This window comes from Parus major, chromosome 18 (assembly GCF_001522545.3).
Source record: "Parus major isolate Abel chromosome 18, Parus_major1.1, whole genome shotgun sequence".
NCBI lineage: Eukaryota > Metazoa > Chordata > Aves > Passeriformes > Paridae > Parus > Parus major.
The window spans coordinates 2,676,550-2,701,675 of NC_031786.1; the positions used below are offsets into that span (position 1 = coordinate 2,676,550).

The 25,126-nt window shown below is 50.4% G+C and overlaps 1 protein-coding gene across 2 annotated transcripts; it reads right to left on the reverse strand.

Annotated features, from left to right (window-relative positions):
- Positions 1-504: 504 nt before the first annotated feature.
- AXIN2 (axin 2) lies at positions 505-25,126 on the reverse strand. 2 transcript variants are annotated; one of them, XM_015646040.1, is made up of 11 exons: positions 25,097-25,126; positions 23,105-24,035; positions 17,142-17,282; positions 11,895-11,997; positions 9,829-9,969; positions 9,181-9,677; positions 8,892-9,071; positions 8,389-8,607; positions 7,796-7,891; positions 6,337-6,504; positions 505-2,302 (listed from the first exon to the last, which is right to left on the reverse strand). In XM_015646040.1, the coding sequence occupies exons 2-11, from the start codon at positions 23,926-23,928 to the stop codon at positions 2,176-2,178; spliced, it is 2,496 nt and encodes an 831-aa protein (XP_015501526.1). In that variant the 5' UTR covers positions 23,929-24,035; positions 25,097-25,126; the 3' UTR covers positions 505-2,175. The 2 variants fall into 2 exon arrangements, with proteins under 2 accessions (XP_015501526.1, XP_015501524.1); XM_015646038.1 differs by having other exon boundaries at positions 8,892-9,074.

The following is a 25,126-nucleotide window of genomic DNA, read 5'->3' on the forward strand; positions in this document are numbered from 1 at the left end:
ACAAACCTCGCCCCAGTTCACCTTGGCCAACGTGGCCGCGGGCGCCGGGGCTTTACAGAGCTGGGGATTATCGCCCTGAACTTCACAAAGCTGAGCTTGCTCTGGCATGGGATGCAGGAGAGCAGTCCCAGCTCAATCCCATCTGGGGAAGGCCGTGACCACCCCCAGATCCCAACACCAAGCCCACCACGTGTGCCGTGACAGGAGCTCCAGCCCGGGGACCACCACATCCCTGCGGATGTCACATCCTGGCTCCATCAGGTGAGCTCAGCTGTGCAGTCTGGAAGCCAGACCAGGTTAAATTTGCAGGTGAGGTACCTGAAGGAGCTGTAAATTGTTTAATCCTCATACTGAAGAGCAGCTCCAGCCTTTGCCTTGCCTCCCTCCCAGCAGGAACAGCCCCTGCCAAGGCAGGGAGCTCACCAGCTCTTTCCAGCTACCATCCCAGATGAGAAAAAAACCCCTTTTATGGCATTAAGGGTGAAAAAAAAGGTCAAGACAATATTAATTTGAAAAATATAAAATTTTAATAAAGGCTACATCTCTTAATTACAATAATTATTGTACCAAGTAATTTTTTTTTTTTTAAATGAAACTCTTTATAATGCATAATTTACAGTATAAGTAGAACAAAATGCCATGGCAAAAGTCATGAGTACAGGACTTGTAATAAAAGGCATAAAATATATTTATACATAAACCCCTTAAACAAGCAAGGGAAAGCTTGAACCCTGAATATAGGGCGACGCATGGTCTGTAACACCATGCAGGCACAGGTACTGTACTGATTAAATTTAAAAAACACTAGAGATAGTGTATTAATATTTCCACCATACATTTTCTACAATATATACAGACTTACACAAAGTAGCAATGGCAAACAGAACGCACAGATTAACTTAATCAACACAAAACCCAACTGTTGAAATGCAAGGTCTTTCTCGGGAAAGGGTTGTTCTGCCCCCAAAAAATAAACCCCACCCCACAGAGCTCCAGAGCCTTCACCCACATCTCCCACAGCCTGTGGGTGTTCAAGGCGAGGCAGAAAAGAAACCCCAACCAAACAAAAACCCCCAAGCAAACCCCACCACAGCCGGACTGACACGCTCCACACCGAGCTGAGCGCGCCCCGTCGCAGCTACACCTCCAAACACGAGTAGTGCTAACATTGAACAGCTAAAAACCTTCAGCTCTGTGGAACCCACACGGGCTTTCAACCTCCTGGTGTGCTAAACACGGACATGGGAATGGGATGGCTCCTTCTACAGCTCTCCTAGGCTCGGGGTTTTGTTCTACCTTGGGCAGCACTGAGAGCAGCAAAGCAAAAACCTCACCCCGCCGAAATCCATGGACAAAATAACCTGTTGTTGTTATATTGCATCTAAATAGAGTTAATGCTTAAGACCTTTATTTCAAATTAGAGCAGCATAGATTAAAATGCACCGGTCTCTAGATGAATGGATTTTTATTTCGGCTTTTATTATTATTATTATTATTATTAATAATATTATTATTTCTTTAGGAAAGTTTTATCTTCACTTGGAGAAATACTGGGCATGACCTCACTCCTTCCCTCCTCCCCCTTCCAAAAAAAGAAAATAAAAAATCATCACGAATGCGCTCATCGCCAAACTCGTAAATTTTAGATAGTGGGAAAAAAATGTAAAAAAATAAAATAATCCTTCCTCCCCTCACCCCACATCCCAGCCCCTCTCTTCTCCATTGTTAAAGCAGCATATCCAAAAACTGGACTTAAGGGAAAACAGACTGTTCAATAAATATCAATAAGGATTACTGTTAAGGTAAGCTATACACAGTTTCTCTTAGTCCATAGATTTCAGATCCCCAGGAAATCATATATTATGTATGGAAGTCTCTCAAACACGGTCTGCATCTCCAATAGCCAACAGTGGTCATGTTTCTAATAAATAGTCCAGGGTTTTTATCATCTCAGTACCCAACTCATGAATAATAAATGCCATTTTTTTCCTCTAAGGCTAATTCAGCAAAGTCTTCGTAGACTTCACTTTTTTTTTTTTTTTTTCTTCATTGGTTCAAAACTTTTCCTTCAGAGTGTTGGTTTGTTTTTTTTTTATTTATTTCCTCTTCCCTTGTCATCACTACTGTTGTGTGTCCAAAGACTTTCCTAGGTTTTCTTGAGAAGCACAGATGCCATCAATCGATCCTTTCCACCTTCCCGAGGATCCTTCCTTCGTACATGGGCAGGATGGTTTCGTCCTCCCAAACCTCCTCGAACACCGCGCCGCAGTCGAACTCGTCGCTGGCCTTTTTGAAGTAGTATCTGTGGCAGAGGGAATTAAAACACAGGGTTTTTTAAAAAAAAAATAAAATATATATAAATCAAAGGTAAAAAGGCGAAGGATGCTTTGCCGGTTCTTTTATAACCACAAACATTTCCAACTTCTCCCTCCTGAGGATGTTCCTCCAGGAACACCCCAGGGGTGCTCAGGTCTGGTGACTTGAAAGCATGCCCAGGGATGGGGTGGGATGGAAGGAGCAGGGCTGTGAATGCTCCTCAGGGGTGACAACAGCCTGTCCAGTGAGTAGATTACACACTCTGGCAGTGGGTATCCCCAGCCATAAAGAAAATTAGAAAGCGCGGTGATTTCTGGTCAAATATCTCATTTAAAAATAAATAAATAGGATTTCAAAGCCAAGCATTCTTAAGGTTCCCCTCTCTCCCCACCTTCTTTCTTTCATGTGTTTTCTTGTTTCAAAGCTGAAGCCCAACATTAAAATTAGCAACTGTTATTAAAAGGATGGATGAAAAGCAAACCATCCCAGTTTCCTGCAACGCAGGAGCTGAAACTCTGCGGTGTTCCCGCTGGAAAAAACATCCCGGACTTGGAACAGCCCCACTCCCGGCTCCAAGCTAAGGGACACAAACTCCTGCTTGGCTTCCCGAGGCTCAGGAGCATTCAGAGAGAGCCTGGTCCAGCCCCTGGGCCGTGACACGGGGAGGTCAAGTAGCAGTGTCCTGCATTCCTGCTCTTTTGCTCCGGGTCGTTAGATCATGAAGCCAACGCTCGCAGAGACAAAAAGCACCCCCACCCCTCCTGTGTCAAACAGTAAGGACCCCTCTATTATCCTGAATTAGACCGTTCAGCTTCTTGATTAAAGGTTCCTTTTATCCCGTTTGGAGCTTTCTTCCTTCTAAGGCTGCTTAATTGCATATGCACAAATGAAGGGCTTCCATTCAGAGGGGTAGCATTTAGGGAGTCTGTCCGTCTGCCGCCCAACACCTCCTTGGAGATGCCTGCTTTCCCTTGGAAAAGGCCTTTGCCATCTGATTGCCAGGGATGGAAAATATTCCAGCAGATGGATTACAAAGAAAAACATATATGTATCTATAAAAAAAAATATATATTTAAAAAAAAAATTAACCCCTCCCCTGTAGTTTCCAGTCAACTTGGGTTGGCAGATGTTTGTCAGGGAGAAAGGGTAATTTGTAATTATGATTTTCTTTAGGATGGCAAAGGACATCAAATGAAGCTCACTTTCACTGCTAAAACTGGAAGAGCCACAGCAGGGCCTTGGAATCTGACGTTTTTATTTAGTGACTTGTTTTATGAGGCACTTCTGAAATAACCAGATCGCCCTGCAAATCTCTTTATTTTCAGGGACATCAAAATTATTTTGGTAGGGGGATAAAAGATGCCCTCATTTCAGTCAAAGACATGAAACCACCTCTGATTAGCCCAGGTACAGTTAGGATGTATTTTTGTGAAGTCATTCCAAGCCAATTCCAATTCCAATTCCAATTCCAAGAATTGACACATGTTGCATCTTTAATGGCTCAGCGAGGAAAAAGCATATTATTTGAGTCCTTCAGAGCCTGCACTCAGGGAAGTCAATGGCCCAGCTCCCACCAACTTCCATGCTGCAGGTCAAGGCCACAATTCCCCAGGACAGCAGCCTTGAAATAAATCCAAGAAACCCAAGGAAAGTCTGAATGAATTACAAAGAACTTTCCCTTCCCTCTCCCCTGTCCAGATAACAGCCGCTCTTCCCAAGAACTTCCTCCCCAAGCCGAAGCCCTGGCTGTGTTTACAAAATTTTTATTTGAGAAAACACGCTATGACCTTTTACATAATTACAACCTTATTTCACAGAGAAACGAGGAAAAATAAGAAAAGGAGGAGGCAAAGCAAAAGGGAAAAAAATAAAAAATCCACCCGCACAACATCTTCAAACAAGTCACTCTGCTCTTATTTGCTCAGCAATGGGCTTTCCATTGAAACATATTTTATGTGGCAAGCTTTGCTCCTTTTTTTTTTTATTCTTTTTTTTTTTTTTTTTAAATTTTATTTTTTGGGACATCTGGCACCAATCGAGGCACACGGGCCCGGCCTCGCAGCTCCGTTTTGAACCGCTGCCATTCCCAGATTACCCGACACCACCCACTTTTTTCTGTGCATGTATGTTTGTTTTTTGTTAACGCCATCAGTATTAAATCACTGCTTAATTCTTTTTTTTTTTTTTAATTTTTTTTTTGGGGGTGTGGGGGTTGTGGGGAAGCCAAGGCAGCGCTGCCCCGGCGGGGCTCTGGCATCGCGGGAGCCCGAGGTACCCGCCTCGCAAACTGATCCAATCAATAAAGAATTTGGAGAGTGGAGCATTTCTGCATGTCTTTGTGCATTAAATGAAAGGCAAGGGCTTCAAAGACATGCTTATTAAATGTGCCTTAAAAAGAAATCAATGCCAGATGTGACCAAAGCAGCCTAGTTAGTGCCTGCCCGTAACACACACGCCACTCCGGGCACTGCGGACCTCTCCCCTGAAGGTCACCCGCAGTTTCACTCAAAGTCCAGCCAAAAGTCAAAGCTTAGATCAAAATGATTCCCTGGAGGTACACACATTTGTGTAATTAGTTTCACCTTGTGTCTGTGCAAGATAAAATACTGGGCACGTACCCAAGTTCCTTTTATAAATTTCTGTATTGTCTTTACCCAGGTGTAAAGGGGTGAGATCTAAGCAAAACGTTGTTTCATCCTTGTCAGTCACTTAAAAACATTTTCTAAAGTAATTACAGTCCGACAAGGCACAAATAATTGCACCTGGAGGGGCTTTTGGGCCACAGAGGTTTTAGAAGCCTAGTCCTGCACTTGGGCATCACATGAAAAATGTCACAGAAAACCAACAAACATTAAAAAAAGTTGGGTTTTTTTGGGGAGGATGGAACTACACAGCCACTGAGCAGTGGCAGAGCAGTGGTGAGGACAAGGAGACTGCCTCCAAATGAGGAGCACCATGGGACAGGCTTTAGGGGCTGGAAAATGGCACAAGGGTGCCAGAAGCCCTGCAGGGTGTCCAGGTTGGGTGCCCTTGCAGGCTGGTTCCATCCAATGGCAGCTGGGTGGGCTCAAAGATGGTTTGGAGAGGAACTGGAATATTTCAGCCCCACTGTGCAAGAGCCATGGAGAGATCCCAGCTTGGCATCCACAGCCTGAGAGTGCCCAGGGCCACCCAGCCCTGGCCTGGGCTTTTCACACCTTGAGAGAGGCCAGTGATGGGGCAGGGAGCTGGGAATTCCTTGTACCAAACCCAAAATGACCATCTGCAGGTTAAAAACACCAGCTGGAATGTCCCTCTCCTGCCCACCCTGCAGGAGCAGCGGCCAACAGAGAATCCCAAGAGTGCCCAGATCCACTGGGAAAGGGCAGCCAAAAAGACCAAGGTGAAGGTACTGCCACAGCTGAGCAGAGGCAGCAGCAAACTGGTTAAACTGGGAGATGGGAGCTAGAAACCAGACCAGCAGGGTTTGTTGGAGTTTCTGAGGAGGAACTGGGTATTGTTGGTGGAGCTCTCCCTGCAGGGCAGAGGTTTTTTTTTCCCTTCTAATGAAAAGGGAGTGAGCTCCATCTCCATGCCCCTCAGCAGCACCATCCCAGCCCCTCACTGACCCCACTTATGGCCACACTATTGCAAAAAAAATAATCAAAAATTAAATTATTAAACAGCAGGCAAAGCAGGAGGCCAGCACCCAGGTGAACACTGACCCCAGTTTGGAATCTGAACCCCACTGCTCCATGCCTTTGCCACAAAGCCATCCCAGACTATTGAAGGTTTTTGGACAAGGGCTGGAGCACAGGTCCTAATGTAACTGGGAAAAGGTTGGGGAGGAAGGGAGGGGTGGCCCTGCAGCCAAGGCACCTCTCTCCATCTCCATGTTGCTCCTGCTTTGAGTGGGAGAGACAAAGAAGATCCACAGCCTCTGAAAATCCAAAGTGTCACTGCAGCAGCTCTGCAAAATACCTGCTAATTCTTTTGACTTGCTGTAACACACTAAAGAACAACCAAATCACACATTCTTACCTGTAATTTCCCTTTTTGCTCAGCTGTTCTTTAAAGTGCCCAAGTGTCAGGCTCTGGGCCTTTAACATCCTCCTGTAGGGAATTTCTTCTCCGCAAAAAAAATAGGTGACAACCAGCTCACCAGACTGAGAGGTGTGAACAACTGGCAGTTTCTTTGGCTCTTTGTGACTGCAAAACAGAAAGCACACACAAAACCCTCTATTTTTCCATCTGAGAACAGGCTGTTTCACCTCACTCCAACCAGCAGTGGAGCTGGTGAATGCTGTCAGAAATATCCTGGGTGTGACCTGAAAATCAGATATTCCTGTGCTGCCTGGGAATTCATTGGGATGTGTTTGCACAGCCTTTTGCTGGATTTCCACAGTGGGAATCATGGAATGGTTGGGGTTGGAAGGGACCTTAAAGATCACCCAGTTTCAACCCTCTGCCGTGGCAGGGACACCTTCCCCTGTCCCAGGCTGCTCCAAGCCCTGGGGACACTTCCAGGGATCCAGGGGCAGCCCCAGCTGCTCTGGGCACCCTGTGCCTCCCCACCCTCACAGGGAACAATTCCTTCCTAATATCCAACCCAAATCCACCCTCCTTCAGCTTGAAGCCACTTCCCCTTGGGATCATGGCAGAGGGGAGCTGAGGGATGGATGTTGGGCTCACCCTCCCCAGAAAACCCCAGGACTGCACCCCCAGGATTTTAAAAGCTTCCTCCTCATGCCCAAACCCTGCAACCACCAGGCCCCAAAGCAAAACACTCTGCCAGATGCTTCACCTCAAGCACCCAGGTAACCTTGTTTTTCCCAGTGAGGATAAAATTAACTGGATTCTGTCCATTTGCACCCAAGCAACGCTTCTTAAAGAATAATTAAAACAATATTACCCAGCAAAATGGCAACACTCTAGTGAATACCATGCAGCCAAATCTACAACTGCTTCTGAGGCAATGTACACTTGGCATGTCAAAAGGTCACAAAGTGTTAGTCCGCAGTAATTTAGTCTTCCTAATTTGTTCTAAGTCTTTGTAGAGTGGTTTCAGAAAAAAAGCTGCTAGCAAAGACAGCTGGTGGACTTAAGGTCAACCAATTAAAAATGAAAGGCTCTAGTCAGGTGGCTCAGTCTGGACTTCAAACATTACTCATTGCTTAAGATGAAGAGGGTAAGAAAGAAAACTTTAATTATTTAGGCCATTTTAGACCTCTCTGTAGCAGATTTCTTGTTAAAAGAACCATCCTGTAATTAGACTAATCCAATCTTTGTCCACTTTACAGGAATGCAAGTTAAAAAGAGCCAGAGACAAGATTTGAAAATGTTTTGTTCTTTCTTTAAGAAGGATGTTTGAAAGATGAAATTTCAGATATAAGAATTTCCTCTCCTTTCAAAGTGCAATCCATTTAATGAAAATATAATTATGAGATATATATATATATATTTATTTCCCAATCCTTTTCTGCATGTGCAGAATACTCACTCTTCTGTCGTTAGACTTGCATTGCAGAAAGGGGAACTTCCCCCCTGAACGGCAGCGGAGTGGTTTCGGTCCCTCTGCTGATTTGAGGTTGAACATCTGAAGTGGGGAGGGGGAAAGCAAGTGGGGAAGAAGGAGAGGAGGGGGAAAAAAAAATAAAAAAAAGAGAAAGAACAACTTTAAGTAAAAAATTGTTGAAATACAACTCGTCTTAATTGAAGTCTCCTGTGGGTCGTTAAGTTCGCTCTTTGCATCAAGCCTCACATGTTGTAAACAATCAAAGGAAGAATTAAGAATGCTGTGGGCTAATTTATCCTTCCATACCCAAATGAACGATAACCAGTCCAATTCCCCACTTGCTATGTAGCTGGAGCCTGTCCCAGAGGAAAAGCGGGCAAATTACAGCCATCAAAAGAGTGGAAGTAACAGCCTCGGATTGCGACTCTTTGTGCCGGAGCATGGCGGGGCTGGGACAGCGAGGCTGTCACACGTCCCCATGGCTGTCCCCCTGCCTGGACAGGCACGACACATCCACATCCACCCCCAGCAAACCTCCCCCAGCCCCGTTTGTCCCCTTGGCGGGACGAGGACGTTACCGTGGCTTCTGCGGCTTGGAGACCTCGGCCAGGCGGCGACACGCTTCCTCCAGCTGTGCCAGGGTGTTGGGTGGTGTCAGCGGGGGCATGGCGGGGTCCTGCACGAAGGGGTGCGCGGGCTGTGCCCCGCGGGGGTGGCTGCCTGTCCCCCACGGGTGGTGGCGGCCGGGGGCCCCCTTGGCGCAGTCGGAGCTATAGGCCTTCTTTGTGCTTTGTGTGCTTGGGGAAGGGAAGAAGTCGGGTTAGAAAAGCTGGAAAATATGACTTTAATAGCAGCTCCTATTCTGCTCGCTCCCTCTCAAAAGTCTGTCATAACATGAAAGGAGGTTTATTGCCAAAAACATGACATTTTTGTGGTTTTTCTGGTTCTGCGGAACAGCTTTTATATTAAACCGGAGGAGCAAAGAGTCTCATTTGTTTTTAGCGATTGTAAAAATAGACAGCCCATGTAATATATAAATATTTACCGGGAGCGATATTGCTGTAGACAGCTGCGTATTTACCTATGGGTCTTGTGCTTATTTTGTCTCTCGCTCTCCAGCATCCACTGCCAGACGTTCTGCGCCCGATCCGCTTCTCCCCCGGGGAGCTGCACCCCACCGGGGCCGGGCAGCCCCCCGTCCCCGGCCACCGGGGCCACGCTGTCCGCTCCTCGGCCCGGCCTCTTCAGCAGCGTCCCCGTCCTGCTGGTGGCAACAAGGGACACGAGCCCACGGTCAGCCCCCGTCCCCACCAGCCCCACCGCAGCGGGATGACGGCTGATGGCTTGGGGTGGGTGATGCTGGCACTTACCCGAAGGGCTCCAGCGGAGAGAGAGGGGGGTCGGTGTTTTTGGGGTGGCCCTTGCACTTGGGGTAGCAGTAGTAGTCGCCGCCCGCCGGGCAGCAGCACTGCACCCGCTGCGCCGCCTCGGCCTCGATCTGCTCCTTGGTCTTGGGCACGGTGTGGTGGTGGATGTAGTGGTGGTGGACGTGCTTTGTGGTCTGCTTGGTGACGAAGCCCTTGCCCAGCAGGGCGCAGGCGGCCAGCGAGGCCGTGCCGGGTGGCAGCTTGCCCGTGGGCAGGCGGTCGGGCGAGCGGGCACGGGGGCTGTGCCGGCCCACGCCAGGCGATTGGCAGCCGGGGGTCTTCAGCACGCGGGAGAGGTGCTCGTCCAGGATGGCCTGGGGATCCTCCTCGTAGCTGCCCGAGGGTAGGAGCGACAGCGGGTGCTGGGGGTGCTGGGGGTTGGCCGTGTCCCGAGCGCTCTGCAGGCCGGCGGGGAGCTCAGCACCCTCCTTCTCCTCGTCCTGCCAGACAAGGGATGGCAGGGAATGAACGGAAAGGGTCGGGAGCTGGCAAGGCGCTCGCCAGGGCGTCCCCCCCGCCACCCCGTGGGCAGGGAATGGCCCCCTCCCGCCGGCCGGGTGGCACGCGGAGCTCTGGGAACGCTAATCCTACCTCCTTGATCTGCTGCAGCCTCTCCTCCAGACAGTCCATGGTCTCCTGCTCCTGCTTCAGCTTCTCCAGCCGGGAAATGAGCTCGGCGGCGAAGGCAGCTGGCTCCACCGGAGTCATCTCCTTGGGAAGCCGGTGGGTCCTCTACAAGGAGCGGGGACAGAAGGCACAAGGCAATGTTTAGCGGGCGGCGCGGGGCGCGGGCGCTTCGCCGCCGCGGCATCGCCGGCCCCGCTACGCTTGTTGTGTCTCCATGTTTGGATGAAAAGACGACCGCAACTAGGCATGGGCTGCTCTGGATTTTTATGAGCTAGTGCTGTGGCCTCATGGAGTGACATCCTCCCCACCAGCGTTTGCCTTCGGCAGGAGCAGTTGGTCGCACTCTGAGGAACCCCGCTTGTTCTCTCTGTAGTACAACCAGCCCATCAGTAGCTACTCTGAAGTAGAAAATCTTCAAAGACTGTTGTCAAACATCAAAAAAAATAACAAAACAAAAAAAAAAAAAAAAACCAACAAAAAACCTCTGAGGTGGGAGGGAGAGAGACTTTAACTAAAGGAATAAAGTGAGTATAAACAGAAAGGAGTTGGAAATTAAAAAAAATAAGATGGGGGAGAAAAAGGGAAAGGAGGGAAAAAAAAAAAAAAAAAAAAAAAAAAAGGAAAAAAAAAAAAAAAAAAAAAAAAAGAAGTCAAACGGTTGCAGATCAGAGAAGTGCTGGTAATTTATTTCCTGGCTACACACTGGGCACCTTTGAGGTAGTGTTGTCTCAACAGTGTCCTAGATCTCTCCCCCCCCCTCTCCATCTCTTTGTACAGAAAATGAAGAAAGCTGCTGCAGGCTAGCGGTGCTACACTGCTGAGCTTGGCTGCCTCAAGCAGATCTATCAAGGGAAAAAGGGAACATCTCCAAATCAAGTGCAGAATATAAAAAGGCAAAACGCGAATTTCTGCCAAAAGAAGCAAACATGGCAGGAAAAAGGGAGGAAAAGAGAAAAAAAAAAAAAAAAAAAAGAAAAAGAAACCACCCACTTGACTCTGCCCTCCCTCCTGCCATCCCCACACACCCCACTCCTCGCCCCCACTCTCCTTCTTTTTTCCCCCCACCCGAAAGCAGAAAGCTGAACTGCCAACTCTTTCACATACTACCCACCAGATGAGGTGGGGCCTCTCTCCGGCAACCACTTAGCTCCAGAAATGATGTGAGGGTAGAAAAAGGCCACTCTGCTGGAAATTGTCACTCTTACACAAGCTGGCTCTATTCAGTCCCTGATCAAAGCACTGCCTTACAGAGAAAGTCGATTTGCACGCCCTGGGACAAAATAATCTAATTTACAAGCTCAGGCTATAGAACTTTCTTTAGGAAGGAAGGGGAAAAAAAAAAATACCAAAAAGAAAAACCGCATAAACCACCCCCCCACCTTCCACCAGAAATATCATCTATGACTTCTTACTGCTTAAGACAGCAGAAAGGGAATTTTAGCATATTAATCTCAAGACAAGATAAGTTTATACTTGTCTGTGTAAACAGTTTATTCACTGCAGGAATCGAGAGGCTGCAAGTCAAATGAATTAGCAAGTCAGCGAGTTAATTTTGAAGAGCAGGGCAGCACCGTGCATCCGATCCCCTCAAAGCCAGGCATGGATCTGCTGCCAATTCTCACTTTTGGGAGATCCTGCTCGCCCCCAGCTCACAGACAGACACCCAGCTCTCGCAGCGATGAGCACGAGGCCAAGCCCTGCTCGGCACTGCGGGAGTGTCAGGGTGGTGGCCAGAGCCAAGGCTCCCACCAGACCCAACTGGGACGTCTCCAATTGGGATTTAACCACCAGGACAAATTCAGTGCCCCTGAAAACTCCTAATTAGCAGCTGGTTTCAGGAAGGACCCAGACGTGACCGTGCCCAAGCAGGGTTTTGGAACGATGCTGGGAGCACGTGGCTCCTGCCCAACACCTGGCAGCACCCTGGGATGGAAATGCTCTCCTCCCCTGCTCCCTTCCCTCCACCTGTGCCTGTGCCCAGCCCATTTCCCACGGCCCACCCAGACCCTGCAGCTCCCTCCTGCACTCACCGGAAAATGAGGTAGAGAAACTTGACCGTTGGCCTTGACGCTCCGGTGCATTTCCCGCTGGAGCTGCTTCTTGCTCCCAATCCTGTACGGGGGGATCCCATCTCTGCACATGGAAGAGAGGCCACCGTCAGCTGGGGCTGTCCCCATGCTCTGAGACACTTCTCCATCCCCTCTGGAACCACCCAGGCAGCCGCAGGCCCTCGCTCCCAGAGGTGCTGAGCCCTCTGGATGTCACCTGAAGCCTCAAATATCCGGCGGTGTGGGAAGAGCCTGTGTCACCAAAGGATGCACATGGATGTGCAGTAATTAAGCAAAAGCTGAAGGCAACTCTACACGGGCAGACGTCCAAAGATCCCATCAGCTTCGCTTCCAAGGCCCTTCCAACACCACGTTTCTGCTCCTGACCTTTAATTTTCAGTTCTTCCCCATCCAATTACTCTCTCCAGGACCACAGCGTTCCTCAAGCTCTGGAACGCCCCATGAAGTGCTGGCAGAGTGGAAATGAGGAGGAGGCTGAGGCTGGATGGCCATCCAGAGGCTGCTCCCCATCTCCAGTCCCATTTACGATCCAGGATGTTTCCCCTGCCCTGAGGCTGGCCAGTACAGCCAGTACAGGACACCTCGAGGCGTGAACATGGTCATGGCCTCTGCACAGGACACTGCTGCCCACAGCCACCCCAGCTCCTGCCAGGAAGCCACGAGGAGAGACCAGGCCAGGAGCTGAAGGCTCTCCAGTGGGAACAGCCCCCTGCACATCCCACTCCAGGCACCACAAGGCATCTTCACCCAGCCACGCAAAGAATTACCCCAGTGAGGATGAAAGGGCCTTCCACAGACAGTGGGGCCAGCAGGAAGAGCATGCCTGGAGATCCTGAATGTCTAATTCCACCACTTCCCTCAGACTGCCTGAAGAACCTTGATCTCCGCTGCCGTCCCTTTCATCCACCTGCCCCCACACCTGACTCATCTCCTGAGAGGAGAAAATAACTCCAGCCCAAGGAGGAGCAGACAGAGCTGGCCCCACACTGCTGCCAGAGGAGCCAGCGTGGCACAGTGTCCCTGAGTGTCCCCTCCCGTGGCCATGGGGATGGTGGGCACACAGCAGAACACCAGAGACACCGTGTCCCTCCCCTGGGGGAGGATGATCAGATGCCACCACTCAAAGCTCGAAGCAGGCGATGGCAGAGCTTTGTGAAGATCTTGGCTAAAGCCTTCAGTTGCCATTAATGAGCAAGATGAAGCTGCAAAGCCTGGAGTGAAGGATCAGAACAATCCCATCTTAACAAACTTGGGAAAGTCTTTGTAATAAAAATGAGCATGCTGGGAGGCCCTTGATGCCACAGGATGAGCACCTCCTCTAGACACAGTTTTGGAGCACGTGTGACATGGAACATGAAAGGAGCTGATTGTCCCCATGTCCCCACTGCACAACATGGGGCTCCAGGAGCTTTCTGGAGGAGCAGCCCAGCACACAACAGTCAACATAGCCACTGGTGGCCACCAGGCACCTCCCCACTGCTCCCTGAAGCATTTCTGCTCCACAAACCCGTGGGGAAATGGGGCATGGGGCACATGACATGTCTTAGTTTTGGGGGAGGATGGGGGAAAAGCAAATCTAAGGTGAAGACAAAACCACCTGTACCTTCAGAGATGTGTTTGTTAACTAGGGCTTCCCAAGGCAGGGGTCTCTTAGGGATGACCTTCAGCACAGGGAATGCCCAGAAAAACAGACATTTCAAAAGTAAGCGAAAGTGAACCCATGGGATGAATCCCATTAACGCACTCTGTGGAAAAGGAGGTGTCCTCTGTCCATGGAGCCCAAGAGGCCAGCTGGGGAGGAGCAGGGAAGCAGCTGAGGGGTTGTTTGTCCACCACAAGGACAGGGACCAGGGAGCCCTGCAGCCCTCCTGCATTCCCCACCTCCCTCCAGCCCTGCAAGCACGAGATGCTGTCCCCAGCCCCTCTGCTGTGGCACACATCTCCTTGTGGGGTATCCCCAAGTTCCCAGCTCCACAGGGATCATCTCTGCCCAAAGGGACAGTCCTGGGACAGGTTCCTCACTTTTAAGATTTGCCCTCATTCAGGTTGATACAAGAACTGCTCCTTCCCCCTAAAATCCCTCTGGTTACAGCAGAGAGCCCCACATCAAACCTCCAGCTCCCTGCTTCCACAGCCCTGCCTCGTCAGAAGAGTTCTGCAACTTGTAACAACATGCAGAATTTAAAAAAAAAAAAAAAAAAAAAATTAAAAAAACCCAGAGGTATTTCTGTGGGATGGGAAGGCTGTAGAGCTTGTAACAACATGCAGAATTTAAAAAAAAAAAAAAAAAAAAATTAAAAAAACCCAGAGGTATTTCTGTGGGATGGGAAGGCTGTAGAGCAGCTTGGGAAAGTCAGCCTGGGGAATGGGAAGGGACCTTAGCAGCCACTTTGCTGAGTGCTGTCTAAACCCTTTCCTAGAAAACAGGGGGGAAAGGGACAAGGCCAGGGTTGAAGGGGTGACCAAGGAGTGACCCCTGACTGCAGGATGGATGGAGCTGGAGCCACCTGCAAGAGATATGGGGGGCAGGGGGAACCCTGGGGCAGCAGCAGAGCCCCCAAGCAGGGGGGATTTCACCTCTGAAATGGAAGAGCTGAACTTGGCCTGAGGTTTTGGGGCAGGCCAAGGGTTAACCCCAGCTCTCCAGGTGCCACCTCTCCCCCTGCTCCAACAGCCAACATTTGCACTCACTTTCCTGGCTACTAAAAGCTGCCGGCTGAAGAGCTGCAGAGTTGAGGCACTAAATAGTAGAGTTTAATTATAAACATTTCAGCTAACCAGGCTGGGGCTAAGCCAATCTGTTTCTGGGGGAAACACTAGTTTGAAGTCTTCTACCCAGTCAGCTGCCATTTAAGCTGAGCCAATTATCTTAGCCTTTTGACTCAGATGTGCCTGACCTAACCTGAATGTAGTTTTACTGCTGCTTTGAAATATCAGACTCATGCGCATATGCATTCACTCCCATCTTCATTTGGCAACGGCTCTGAAACAAGCCTCTGATCTTGCCAACATCAAAAGCCTGGTTTGTAAGATAAGGTAATATTTGAAGTTTGCTCAGCAGCATTCCCCTGTGTCCAAAGTAAATCCATAAATAAGATATAAGCAAATAAAAAAAAAATCCCCTTTNAAGAAATGGAAATAGAAATTTGCATGATGCTTTGTGGCTACTACAAAATATATAGGGACAGACTGATCCCTGGCTTCTGGAATAAAATAAAGAAGGCAGATTTTGCATTATTTGGAGATTTCTCCTAATCCCAGTGCAGTTCAGACTTAGATTTGTTAAAAAAAACCAACAAACTCCAAACTCACTTTACTGCTATGTCTGACAGACTTTTCCAGAACAAGTTTTTCCTCTTCAGTCGATACCAATACGAGCCAAAAGACCTAATTTGCATTGGCACTGCTGGAACAGAACGAGGCCCCCCGTTCCAGGGGCCAGAACCCGACAGGCTGAGCACCTGGGCTCCGCTCTGTGCCCTCAGCTCAGCCAGTGCCAGCTGTTCTACAGAGGTGCTGGCAGCAGCAAAGCAAGTTTTACATCAGCCTTAATTCAAGGCCAGCCTCCAGCAGCCCCAGCTCACCCCTGGCAGCCCCAGCTCACCCCTGGCAGCCCCAAGGCCGGAGCGTGGCGCGGGGGCTCGGCCGCCCGAGCTCTCCCTGTGCCACCCCCGGGCTCCCCAGCCTGGAGCTGAGGGCAGTTTAATCAGCCAAGCTTCCCCAAACTCTCACAGCCTGCGCGGGCCATTGTTACAGCAGGAAAAAACAGGCAGCTCCTTTCAGGCGCTGCTTTATGGGGAGCTCCTATTCACTTGTTCAAGCAAATTTCAAAGCGGGCTGCTGCCCTCTCATCCCCGCTAAGCTCCCCTGGACTAACAATGGGCTGAAAGCGATTCAGTTAAGCCTTTCATCCACCATGCACTTTATTTCTCACTCAGTGCTCTCATCTGTATAAGGCCTACAATTGGCATTGCTGTGAAGAGAGGGTATAATCCTAGCCCTGTGAATCCCAAGTGACCCTACACTGGTCCAGAAATGACTAACCCAATGAATGCTCTGTTGACACATGATCACATACAACCAGAGCCAGTAAGAAGAAATAAAGAAGTCACCCTATGATTCAGCTCTTTTATTTAATGCCAATATTGTTCAATAAGGGAATCTGCTGGGACAACAAACTATTTTTTTCTGTAATATCGGTTCAAAACACACATGTGTGTTAAAAAAAAATAAAAAAAATAAAAAAGGGCTTTTTGTTTATGCATCGAGGATTTTTGGTAAATCCTGTTTTCCGTTGTGCATCTTCACGCATGTTGATTTCAAAAACCAGGCATTAAAATCTCTCTGAGGAGCACACAGGGACCACTGGACATGTCTGACACAGACACTGGAGAAGTTTCAAGATGAAAAACCAGCAAGGCAGCACTCTGCTTGCAGGTGGGCCCTTCTAGAGCACTTAAGTGAAAATCATGAAATACAAAATCTGCCTTTTGCTCAGCTGAATAAAATGGTCCTTAGGAGCACTAAGTGAGCCTGACTGTCCCCTCTACAGAAACAAAAGCACCATTTCTGTCCTGCTGGGGAAAGCAAACTGACAGTCCAACTGAGGAGCCCACACTCCTCAGCAGCCAGGAGAAGACAGATCCTGCAATTCCTGGGCTCAGCCACAGCATCTTCTCTCATGCCTGTTTGCTGCTGAAACACCCACACCTGATCCATGCAGCTCCATCCAAATGGCCCTTTGAAGACTGCCCCAGCCACACCAGATGAGCAGCTATTTGCCCCTTCAGGTCACTGGCCCTATTACTGTACATTCTGACATTAACGACAAACGTTAATTACAGAAAGTACTTCCTACAGGAAGTAATCTCCTCTTTGATGACTGATAACTACTTAAGGAAGCCTGGCCTTAAGACAAAGGCTCAGGGAGATTCATTCACTCCTTGGGTTAGTCAGGCAGCACCATGGGCCAGGGCAGAACATGTTTGCTCAGCTGCAGTTGCAAAATGGCAAGAGAGGGATTCATTATTTCCCTGCATCCGATACCTGCGGCGACGGCGCGAGAGAGGGAGAGAGAGGCTGCCGTGCCCTGGCTGGGGCACACACCCCCTTTGGGTCGAGCAGGGTGATGCCCATCCCTCCCCTAAGCCCCACGGGGCTGATTTAGAGGTGTCCCAGCCCAAACTGTGGCCAGCACCAGGTACTCACACGCTGCTGTCGGTCATGGACATGGAGTCGTCCGTCAGGGCATCGCTGGAGATTTCACTGTCGTTGGCGCTGGTGGCCGGCGCGAAGACATAGCCCGAGTTCACGTGGTAGGGGTTAACAGGGTCGTTCCTCTTGAAGGACCTGGACAGAACAGCAATCCAGTTACCACACAGTCCTGGCCTTCGTGGCAGCACCATCCTTGTGGGAACCACGTTCATCATGGCCCAACCTCTTCAGAACCAACCAACCATCCGCTGCTCAGACCTCAGCCAGCACACTGCCCAAACCAGGACACTCGGACTAAACACACCCAGAGCACCACTTGAAAGACTTTGAGCATCTTCTAAAGTGCTCTAGAAAATCCCAGGAAGCGCCTCTGCATCCTTGGATACCCCGAAAAACTCAAGTCCTTAAGGCTTGATGCTGCACTGCTGAGGTCAGCAGGAGTTTTGCTGTTGGCACCCACAGGTAAAAGTCCAAGTTCACATCTCGAGTCCCACTGAAAGTCACGAGGAACCAGCCAACAATGCTTAGTTCTACTGTGAAGACAAGGGTGGGGATTCCCTTGGAAACACGAGTTATTGGTATCTCTGTTGCCTGAACCAGGAGAACTTCCTGGAACTACACAAGGCAGGGCTGAGATCTGCTGCCCCAGGCTTGGCCTCCCAAAGAAGGATGCCACCTTCCTGGCACTATAAAAACACACAACAAAAAGGCCCAGCTTTTAGGAGAACTTCCTGATGGGTTTTTTTTGCGTAGAGTTGGGTGGGGAAGAGAAGGATGGATGGGGGATGTGAGGAGAGGCCAGCACAGCTCGTTGTATTAATGGGCACATGAACTACTGACCCCAACAGCTCTGGGTTACCCAGGAAAGCCAACCCAAAGCCCAGCCTGGATGTTTGAGCTGAGCAGCCAGGAGCAGGTCAGTGAAGAATTCATGGGCAGTGACATGGGCTGTGATGGAGCAGGGCCAGGTCACCATGGCAGGGTCACTGCACAGGGGGCCTGAGGGCATCCCCCTGCCCGCTGCCTCCAGCACTCCAACTTCCCAGCCAGGACCAATATACAGATCCTGGCAGGTGATAAGGGGATTATGCAGGGAGGTTTGGAAGCCGCATGTTAAGGTGCACATTTTGTTCCTCTTCCAGGGCAAGATGGGGTTGTTAAGCTTCTGCCTTTGTATATCAAAGCAAAAGGCCTTGTCATCTGATAAGGACTGCTGATTTTAATAATTAGGGCCACTTACCCAGGACTTGGGGGCCTAAGGAATGTGCCAGCAGGCTCGGCAGGTTTTTTTAATGGGCTTTCCATCTCCCGCCCCCCTGGGGCTGGAGGGACCAGCTGGGCTCAAGTGACAGCAACATCCTCCCACTGCCCTGCTCTGTCTCCATCCTCATCCCTGTGCCCCATCACCCCATCCCTCCTCCCCCAGCACCAAAAGCAGGAGCCTCAGCGAGGCTAAAGTTTGTAAAAAATAAGGGGAAGGAGAAAAAAAAAAAAATTGAAAAAAGGAGGGGGAAGGCTGGTAGGGAAGATGGGCCTCTCTGGTATGAGCAGCGTGGGGCTGGCTGCAGGCAGGTATTCAGCCCAGCCAGAGCTGCATTCCTTTCCAAGGAGGCCAAGGCATTTCTGATGGGGAGATCAAGATGTTAAAAAATATATATATCTGGGAAGAAGAAGAAGGGAAAAAAATCAGATAGTAAGGAATGCCACAGGAAAGAAGTTAAATCTTCAAAGATAAATTAATTCCACATGTGGGTGAAAGCAAAGTTATCCTGCTGCTACTACAAGAAAGTCCCTCTAAAAACCATGGAGTCTTCTGCTCCAGGTCAGAGGGATGTGCAGTCCCAGAGACCCTTCCTAGAGCCCTGGTGGGATTTTGGATCAATGTGTAAGGGATGCTGCTCTTCCCACAACTTGATTTGAAACCATCTCAGCTCCTGAGAGCGCATCTGAGGACCACAAAGGCTCAGGATGCTCTGAGAGGCTCAGGGGTGTGGGTGCTCCCCAGACAGGAGCAGCACCTTGCTGGGAGGTGTCTGTCACCCTGTCACAGCCAGGGGCTGGATCTGGCTCCTCTGGCAGGAGGATTCCTGCAGAGGCTGAGCTGGGGGCGGAGGCAGCAGGTCTGTGTGGGTATGGCACAGGGAGAGGGAGGTGTGTCCAAACATATAATTAGAGAAAGTGGCCGGAACTAACTCATCTTCCCAGCAGCGCTGCAGCATCATTCACCTACCAACACCTCGTGGACAAAAAAAATAACCCCTAAAGCTGACATATATTTCAAGTCCTCATCCCACATCCAACAGTGCCCCACAGAAATCTCCCCATCCTTTCCAAAAACCAGTGGGGGCTGTTTTGTTACCTTTAACATTTTTTTAAATTTTTTTTTCCTTTTCCCCCCTTTTTAATTTGACCACCTTACTCCAGTAATTGCAGCCAGATGCATCAAGTTGCCTGCGAGGGTTTTAAATTCCAGGGAAAGCGGTGGTCTCCTGCCACAGATGCTGCACACACAAACACAGCCCAGCTCCAAACTCAACATGCAAAGTGTTTTCAGCTGTCAGGTAGCAGTTGCTCTGGAGCTTCAAGGAGAATGTCTGATGTTTCTCGGCCTATTCTTATCTTGATGCGATGACACACAGCATGTAATGCTCCCCCTCTCTCTGCTATGTTAGGCAATGGCCATATCAGAGGTATTATAATGCCCTGAAAATTTCACTGGGGCTCCAGGTCATATCCCCTGTTATAAGGTGAAGTTTGGGTGTGGGGGGTGTTTTTTTATTGTCAGATTGCTTTTAGAAATGAAAGCACTTGGGCAAGTCAAACCACAGGCTTATACGGAGAGAGAAAAACTCTACAAGGAGCAGTTGGAGGCAGCACTGAATCTCATTAAGTATTTTCTTGGGACAAACATCACTGGGCAACCATGGGTTTGAAAACATTAAAAAAAAAAAAAAAAAGAAAAAGACAAAAAAAACCACACATGCACAAACCTGAAAAAAAGTATATTTTAACACAACTATGTTAATCACAGCTTCCATGCTCTAATTGTAGAACAGTGCTTGCAGCATAGCTTTACAATGGCATCATTTACTTCAATAATTGAAGCCAAACTTGGTTCCAATAACTTCACACACAAGGAGCTGCACCAGCGGGTTCTTTCAAAGGCCAGGAAGCACGGGGAGCCGGCAGAAGGCCATCTGCAAGCCCCAGCCTTCCCCCAGCAAGGCCAGTCCCACTGATGTTGGAGCCTAATGGGAGGCAGATGAGTCCACCTTGGGCTGAACAAGCCCACGTTGCCCCGGCGGCACAGCAAAGGAAGAGGCGCTCGCTGTGTACACAAAGTCGTGCGTGATAAATTTAGAAGCGCGTATAAATAATAGCTGGAATTCCTGGAGCATGGGGCCAGGTCCAGCACAGCAGCGTGGGGAGGCCAGTTTTAACCACACCACAGCCCAGAGGGGAGGGGAGTCGCCCGGGAGGACAAGAGGGAGGTCCTGATTTTAAAATATTCCCTGTATTAGGGCTGCAAATACACAGCCAGCAGTTTGCTCCCCAGCCAGGTGCAAACTCTGTGTTTTCACTTGACTTCTCCTGTTCCTGTCCATCACCGGCGCTGGGGCCAAGCAAAGTCTTTCAGCTTGTCCGGTTGCTGCGGTCTCCCGTGGGTTTGGCGTGGGTTTGGCGTGGGTTTGGCCGTGACCCCGTGCCCTGGGGTTCCCAGGTGCTCTCCCCTGCACACACCAGGCTGGCCCCACACTGCTGCGCTCCCACCCTCAGGTGGGCTCAGCCCGGGGCTCGCGCCTTTCGCCGGGATAATCACATTGAAACCCACGGGAGCCTGCACGGCCCTTCAAAACCAGAGCACGCTGAGCAGAAATTCCTTAATTCCAACACACACATGAGGGAGGTGTGGTTTGGCCACTCACCAGGAAAGACTTTGTGCGAGCTTCAGCTCCAATCCTAGCCGCGATCCTAAACGCTGAGTGATGAGAGATAACCCATCCATATGCTCATCAGCTTCGAGCACATGCACGCACAAGTGGCTTCACAAACGGGAGGAACTGAGCAGCATCTCAGCTTGACCTCCCTTCTCTTTGCATTGAGATCTCTTGGCCCCATGGAGAGCAAAAGCTCCTGGAAATTCAACAGAAGGTGATCAAAGCAAAACGCACTACCTAATGTCCTAGGAGGGTAGATCTGACATGTGAGGAGCAAGCTGCATTAATCCCTGGACAAAAAAAGAAAAGAAAAGAGGGGGGGAAAAAAAAAGAACGGGAAAAAAAAGCCCAGCACTAATCAGGCAAGCAGCCACGGCGCTGCAAGAGCTCTCCTGGACAAGGCACATGTGGGTTTAGCACGGCCTGCAGCTCTGGTAGAACATACAGCCAAGCCCTTCCAGCTCTGAATCCCAACAAAGGCTCAGAGATAAAAGCATCAAACATCCCCCTCCTGGAAAGCCAGCGAAGGGCAGCAGTTCAAACCAAGTTCTGGAGAACAGCAGATGCTCAGGCAGAACCGCTCAGGCACGAGATGAGGATCCCAAAGCCCAAGCCCTCCACGGAGCAGCTGCCAGCGCTGCCCCCCCGCAGCCCCCCGGCAGGAGGGGTCCGGAGCCACGCCGGGATGGAGAGCATCCCTTCTGTCCCCACTCCAGCACCTCCATCCCGCCGGGCCGGCAGCACAGCCTCCGGCACGGGGAGAGCCCCAGAGAGGCTCTGGAGCATCCTCCGGGGCACGGGGGACCCTGCCAGCATCCCCCGGCACAGCTGGAAGCTCTCCGGGGGCAGGAGAGGAGCGCTCCAGCAAAGCCTCCCCGGGAGAAGCCTGATGCCCTTTGATGTCCATGAATCACAGACACACTCTCAAAATTCCTGTAAACGACATGTCAAACACTCACCATACCAACCCCCAGGCTGCCGGGCCGGCGGAGGAGAGCGCACATCTGCAGCAGAGCCCTCTCCTCTCAGCCCTGATTCAACAATCCACATTTATGGCAAGGGTGGGGAGAGGAAAGAATACATTTTCAGAGGATTATACAACTCATCATTTGCTCATCAGAGTCTCTCTTTCCCATCCCCCCCATGCACTTGGAGATGGGCTCTACTTTCCTCACCCTCACACCGCTGTACCACCAACATTTCCAACAAAAGAGAAGGGTCTGGCACTGCAGATGCACCCCGAGACCAGGGCACAGGGACACCCTGTCACTGCCCACATCCCCGTGGAGACAACCACCTCCTAACGAGGTCAGCCCTGAGCTCACGGCCAGCACCAAAGCACCTTCCAAAAGATCTATTATGCCACACCTGGAGTGCCTCTACCACCTCAAACACTCCAATTTTAGGTACCCTCCTGTATGCACTGGCTCAAAGCCACCCTGGATGGCTCTGACATGACACCAACACCCCGCGCCATGGAGAAGCTGCACATCACACACACACACAGAGTCAAAATAAAAGCAGATTCTGCCCAAGTTGCAGAGTTTGATGCAGTCAGTGCACACATTTCCTCTTCCACGACCGCACAATTGCTTCCCACATAACCAACATGGTTAAACACCGGTTGATGGTGGAGCTGGGGAACTGGTAGGTTTCATTATTCATGTGTCTCTATGATCCACTCCACTACTGCTCTTAATAGGTTTGAAAGTTGAACCAATAATTAACGTATGTCCGGAGGACATAGTTGCTATGAAGTTTTTGATCTATAAAAGAACTGAAAGAGCCAATGGGTCTTCAGAGCACAGGATCCTGTTTTCTTCTGTAGAGGGGAGGAAAAACCCCACACTCAGACAACACCCCACAAATTCCAGTGTCTGGAGGTGTGGGGAAGCAGCTGTGCTGCCAGCCCTTCAGGAAGCCCTGCCTCCCCTCGATTCCCACCCCAACAACCTTCTGAAAAGCACTCTCAAAGTCCTTAAAGTTAAAACAAAGCACAATTTCCAGGGGTTCCCTTACCTGTATCCGTTCTCCATCGTTTCCGTGGCTCTGACATTCGCTGTAACCCTCAACGTCTTGCTGGATAGTCCAACTACTGAAGGCAAGATTTTGTTTTTAAAGTCTGCACAGCTCCATTCCTCTTCTTCATTCAAGGTCGGGAGATAACCACAGACAACTTTTAAGCTCCCCAGTCCATTGGTGTTCATGTAAGCGGGATTCTCTCCTCCACTCCGTACATATTCGAGGTATATATCAGAAGTTAAAAACATCTGGTAAGCATTTTCCTCCATCACAGTCTGAATCTCAGTCTGTGCCTGATCAAACATGATGGAATCTATCTGCTGCTTCTTGATGCTGTCCCTTATGTAGGTCTTGGTAGCAGGTTTGAGCTGCTTGGAGACGATGCTGTTGTTCTCGATGTACCTTTTGTAAATAGCTTTGGCTACTCGTAAAGTTTTGGTATCCTTAAGGTCCATCTGCCTGAAGCCATTGCAGGCAAACCAGAAGTCTAAGGTATCCACACATTTTTCCCTTTCCAGAAAGGTCCGAAAAAGATAGGCACCATCTTGATCTCCCAACAGGGAATGCAAGGATTTGGTCCATCTGGCCAGAGGGGAGTCTGGGGACGCGCTGCCCTCCGGCTCCCCGAGCCCGTTCTCATTCCTCCGCGGGGCAGGAGGCACCGGCATGGCCTTGAAGCTTTGGCTTTTGGGGAGAAACGAGCTGCCGAGTTGCGGGCATGGTGCTTCTCCTTCCTCCCCCGGGACAGGGGGTCGGGGGGCGTCTTCCCTGAAGCTGCTGCTGGGGTCTGGGAGGTGGGCGAGGACCACGGCGCTGCTCATGGCTCCGGAGCTCGCTGGGGAGAGGGGCTCCCAGTTGCTTCAGGAGCTGCCTTGTGCCTCTGCCTGCCTCTGCCTGGAGTCAGCAGGGGATCCTCGGAGCCTCCTCTCTGCAAAGGGGAAGGAAAAAAAAAAAAAAAAAAAAAAAAAAGGGGGGGGGGGAAAAAAAAAAAGGGGGGGGGGGGAAAGAAAAAAGGAGTATTGATCTAATCAAAACCAGATCCTCCCAACATCAAAGGCAAAAAGTAAACAGGCTTTTCAACTCCTCACAGTCAAAAAAAAAAAAAAAAAAAAAAAAAAAAAAAAAAAAAAAAAAAAAAGAAAGAAAAGGAGAGAGAGAGGGAGGGAGGCAGGGCAAGGGAGCGCGGCTCTATCGCCAGCCCCGATCGCGACTATCAGATCCGCTCCGCTGAACTCCCGGCGCACTTTTAGCGGGGCCGGGGCCGGCGCGGGGGTGTCAGCGCGGCCCCCCCGCAGCCCTCGGCAGCTCGGGGCGTCCCTGCCCCGGCATCTGGTTTCCATTTGCCCCTCACCCCAGCCCCGCTCCCCCGCCCCGCGGGTGTCCCGTGTGTCCCCCCTCCGCCAGAAGCGATTTTGGGGCGCTTCTTTGCGGGAACCGGGCTGGAGCAGGGATCCCCTCCTTCCCAAAAAAGCACCCCCGGGGCTGGGTTAAGGCGAAGCGGTCGTACCTGGGCGCTGCGGGGCATCCCGGGCCCCCCGCATCCCCCCTGGAGCCGAGGACAGCAAGCCCGGCTCCGAAAAAGGGGCAATAAATGGGAAGGGGGGGTCGGAGGTGGGCAGCCCCCAGCCCCGGGCTTCCCGCCGTGCAAAATAATAATAATAATAATAATGATAATAAAAACCTGCTCCAGAAATGGCGACGGGCTGGGAGGAGGGAGGTCGGAGGGGGAGAGGAAAGGGGGGGAAAAAAGTCCGGAGCGACTTGGAGGCTCCGAGCCGCGAGCAACAGCCGAGCCCCGGCGGGCACGGGCAGCGCGGAGGCTCCGCGCCCGCGGAGGGCGGCAGCGCGGGCACCCCTCCACAAGGATATCGGAAAAAAAAATATATAAAAATTTAAGAAACCAACTGAAATTAGGAAGGGGGAAAAAAAGAAAAATCCGTATTTGGAGCAGAAGAAGCGGCGGCCGCCGCCCCCGAAGTTGCCACTCACCGCCGAGCCGGAGCTCGCTGCGCGCCCGCG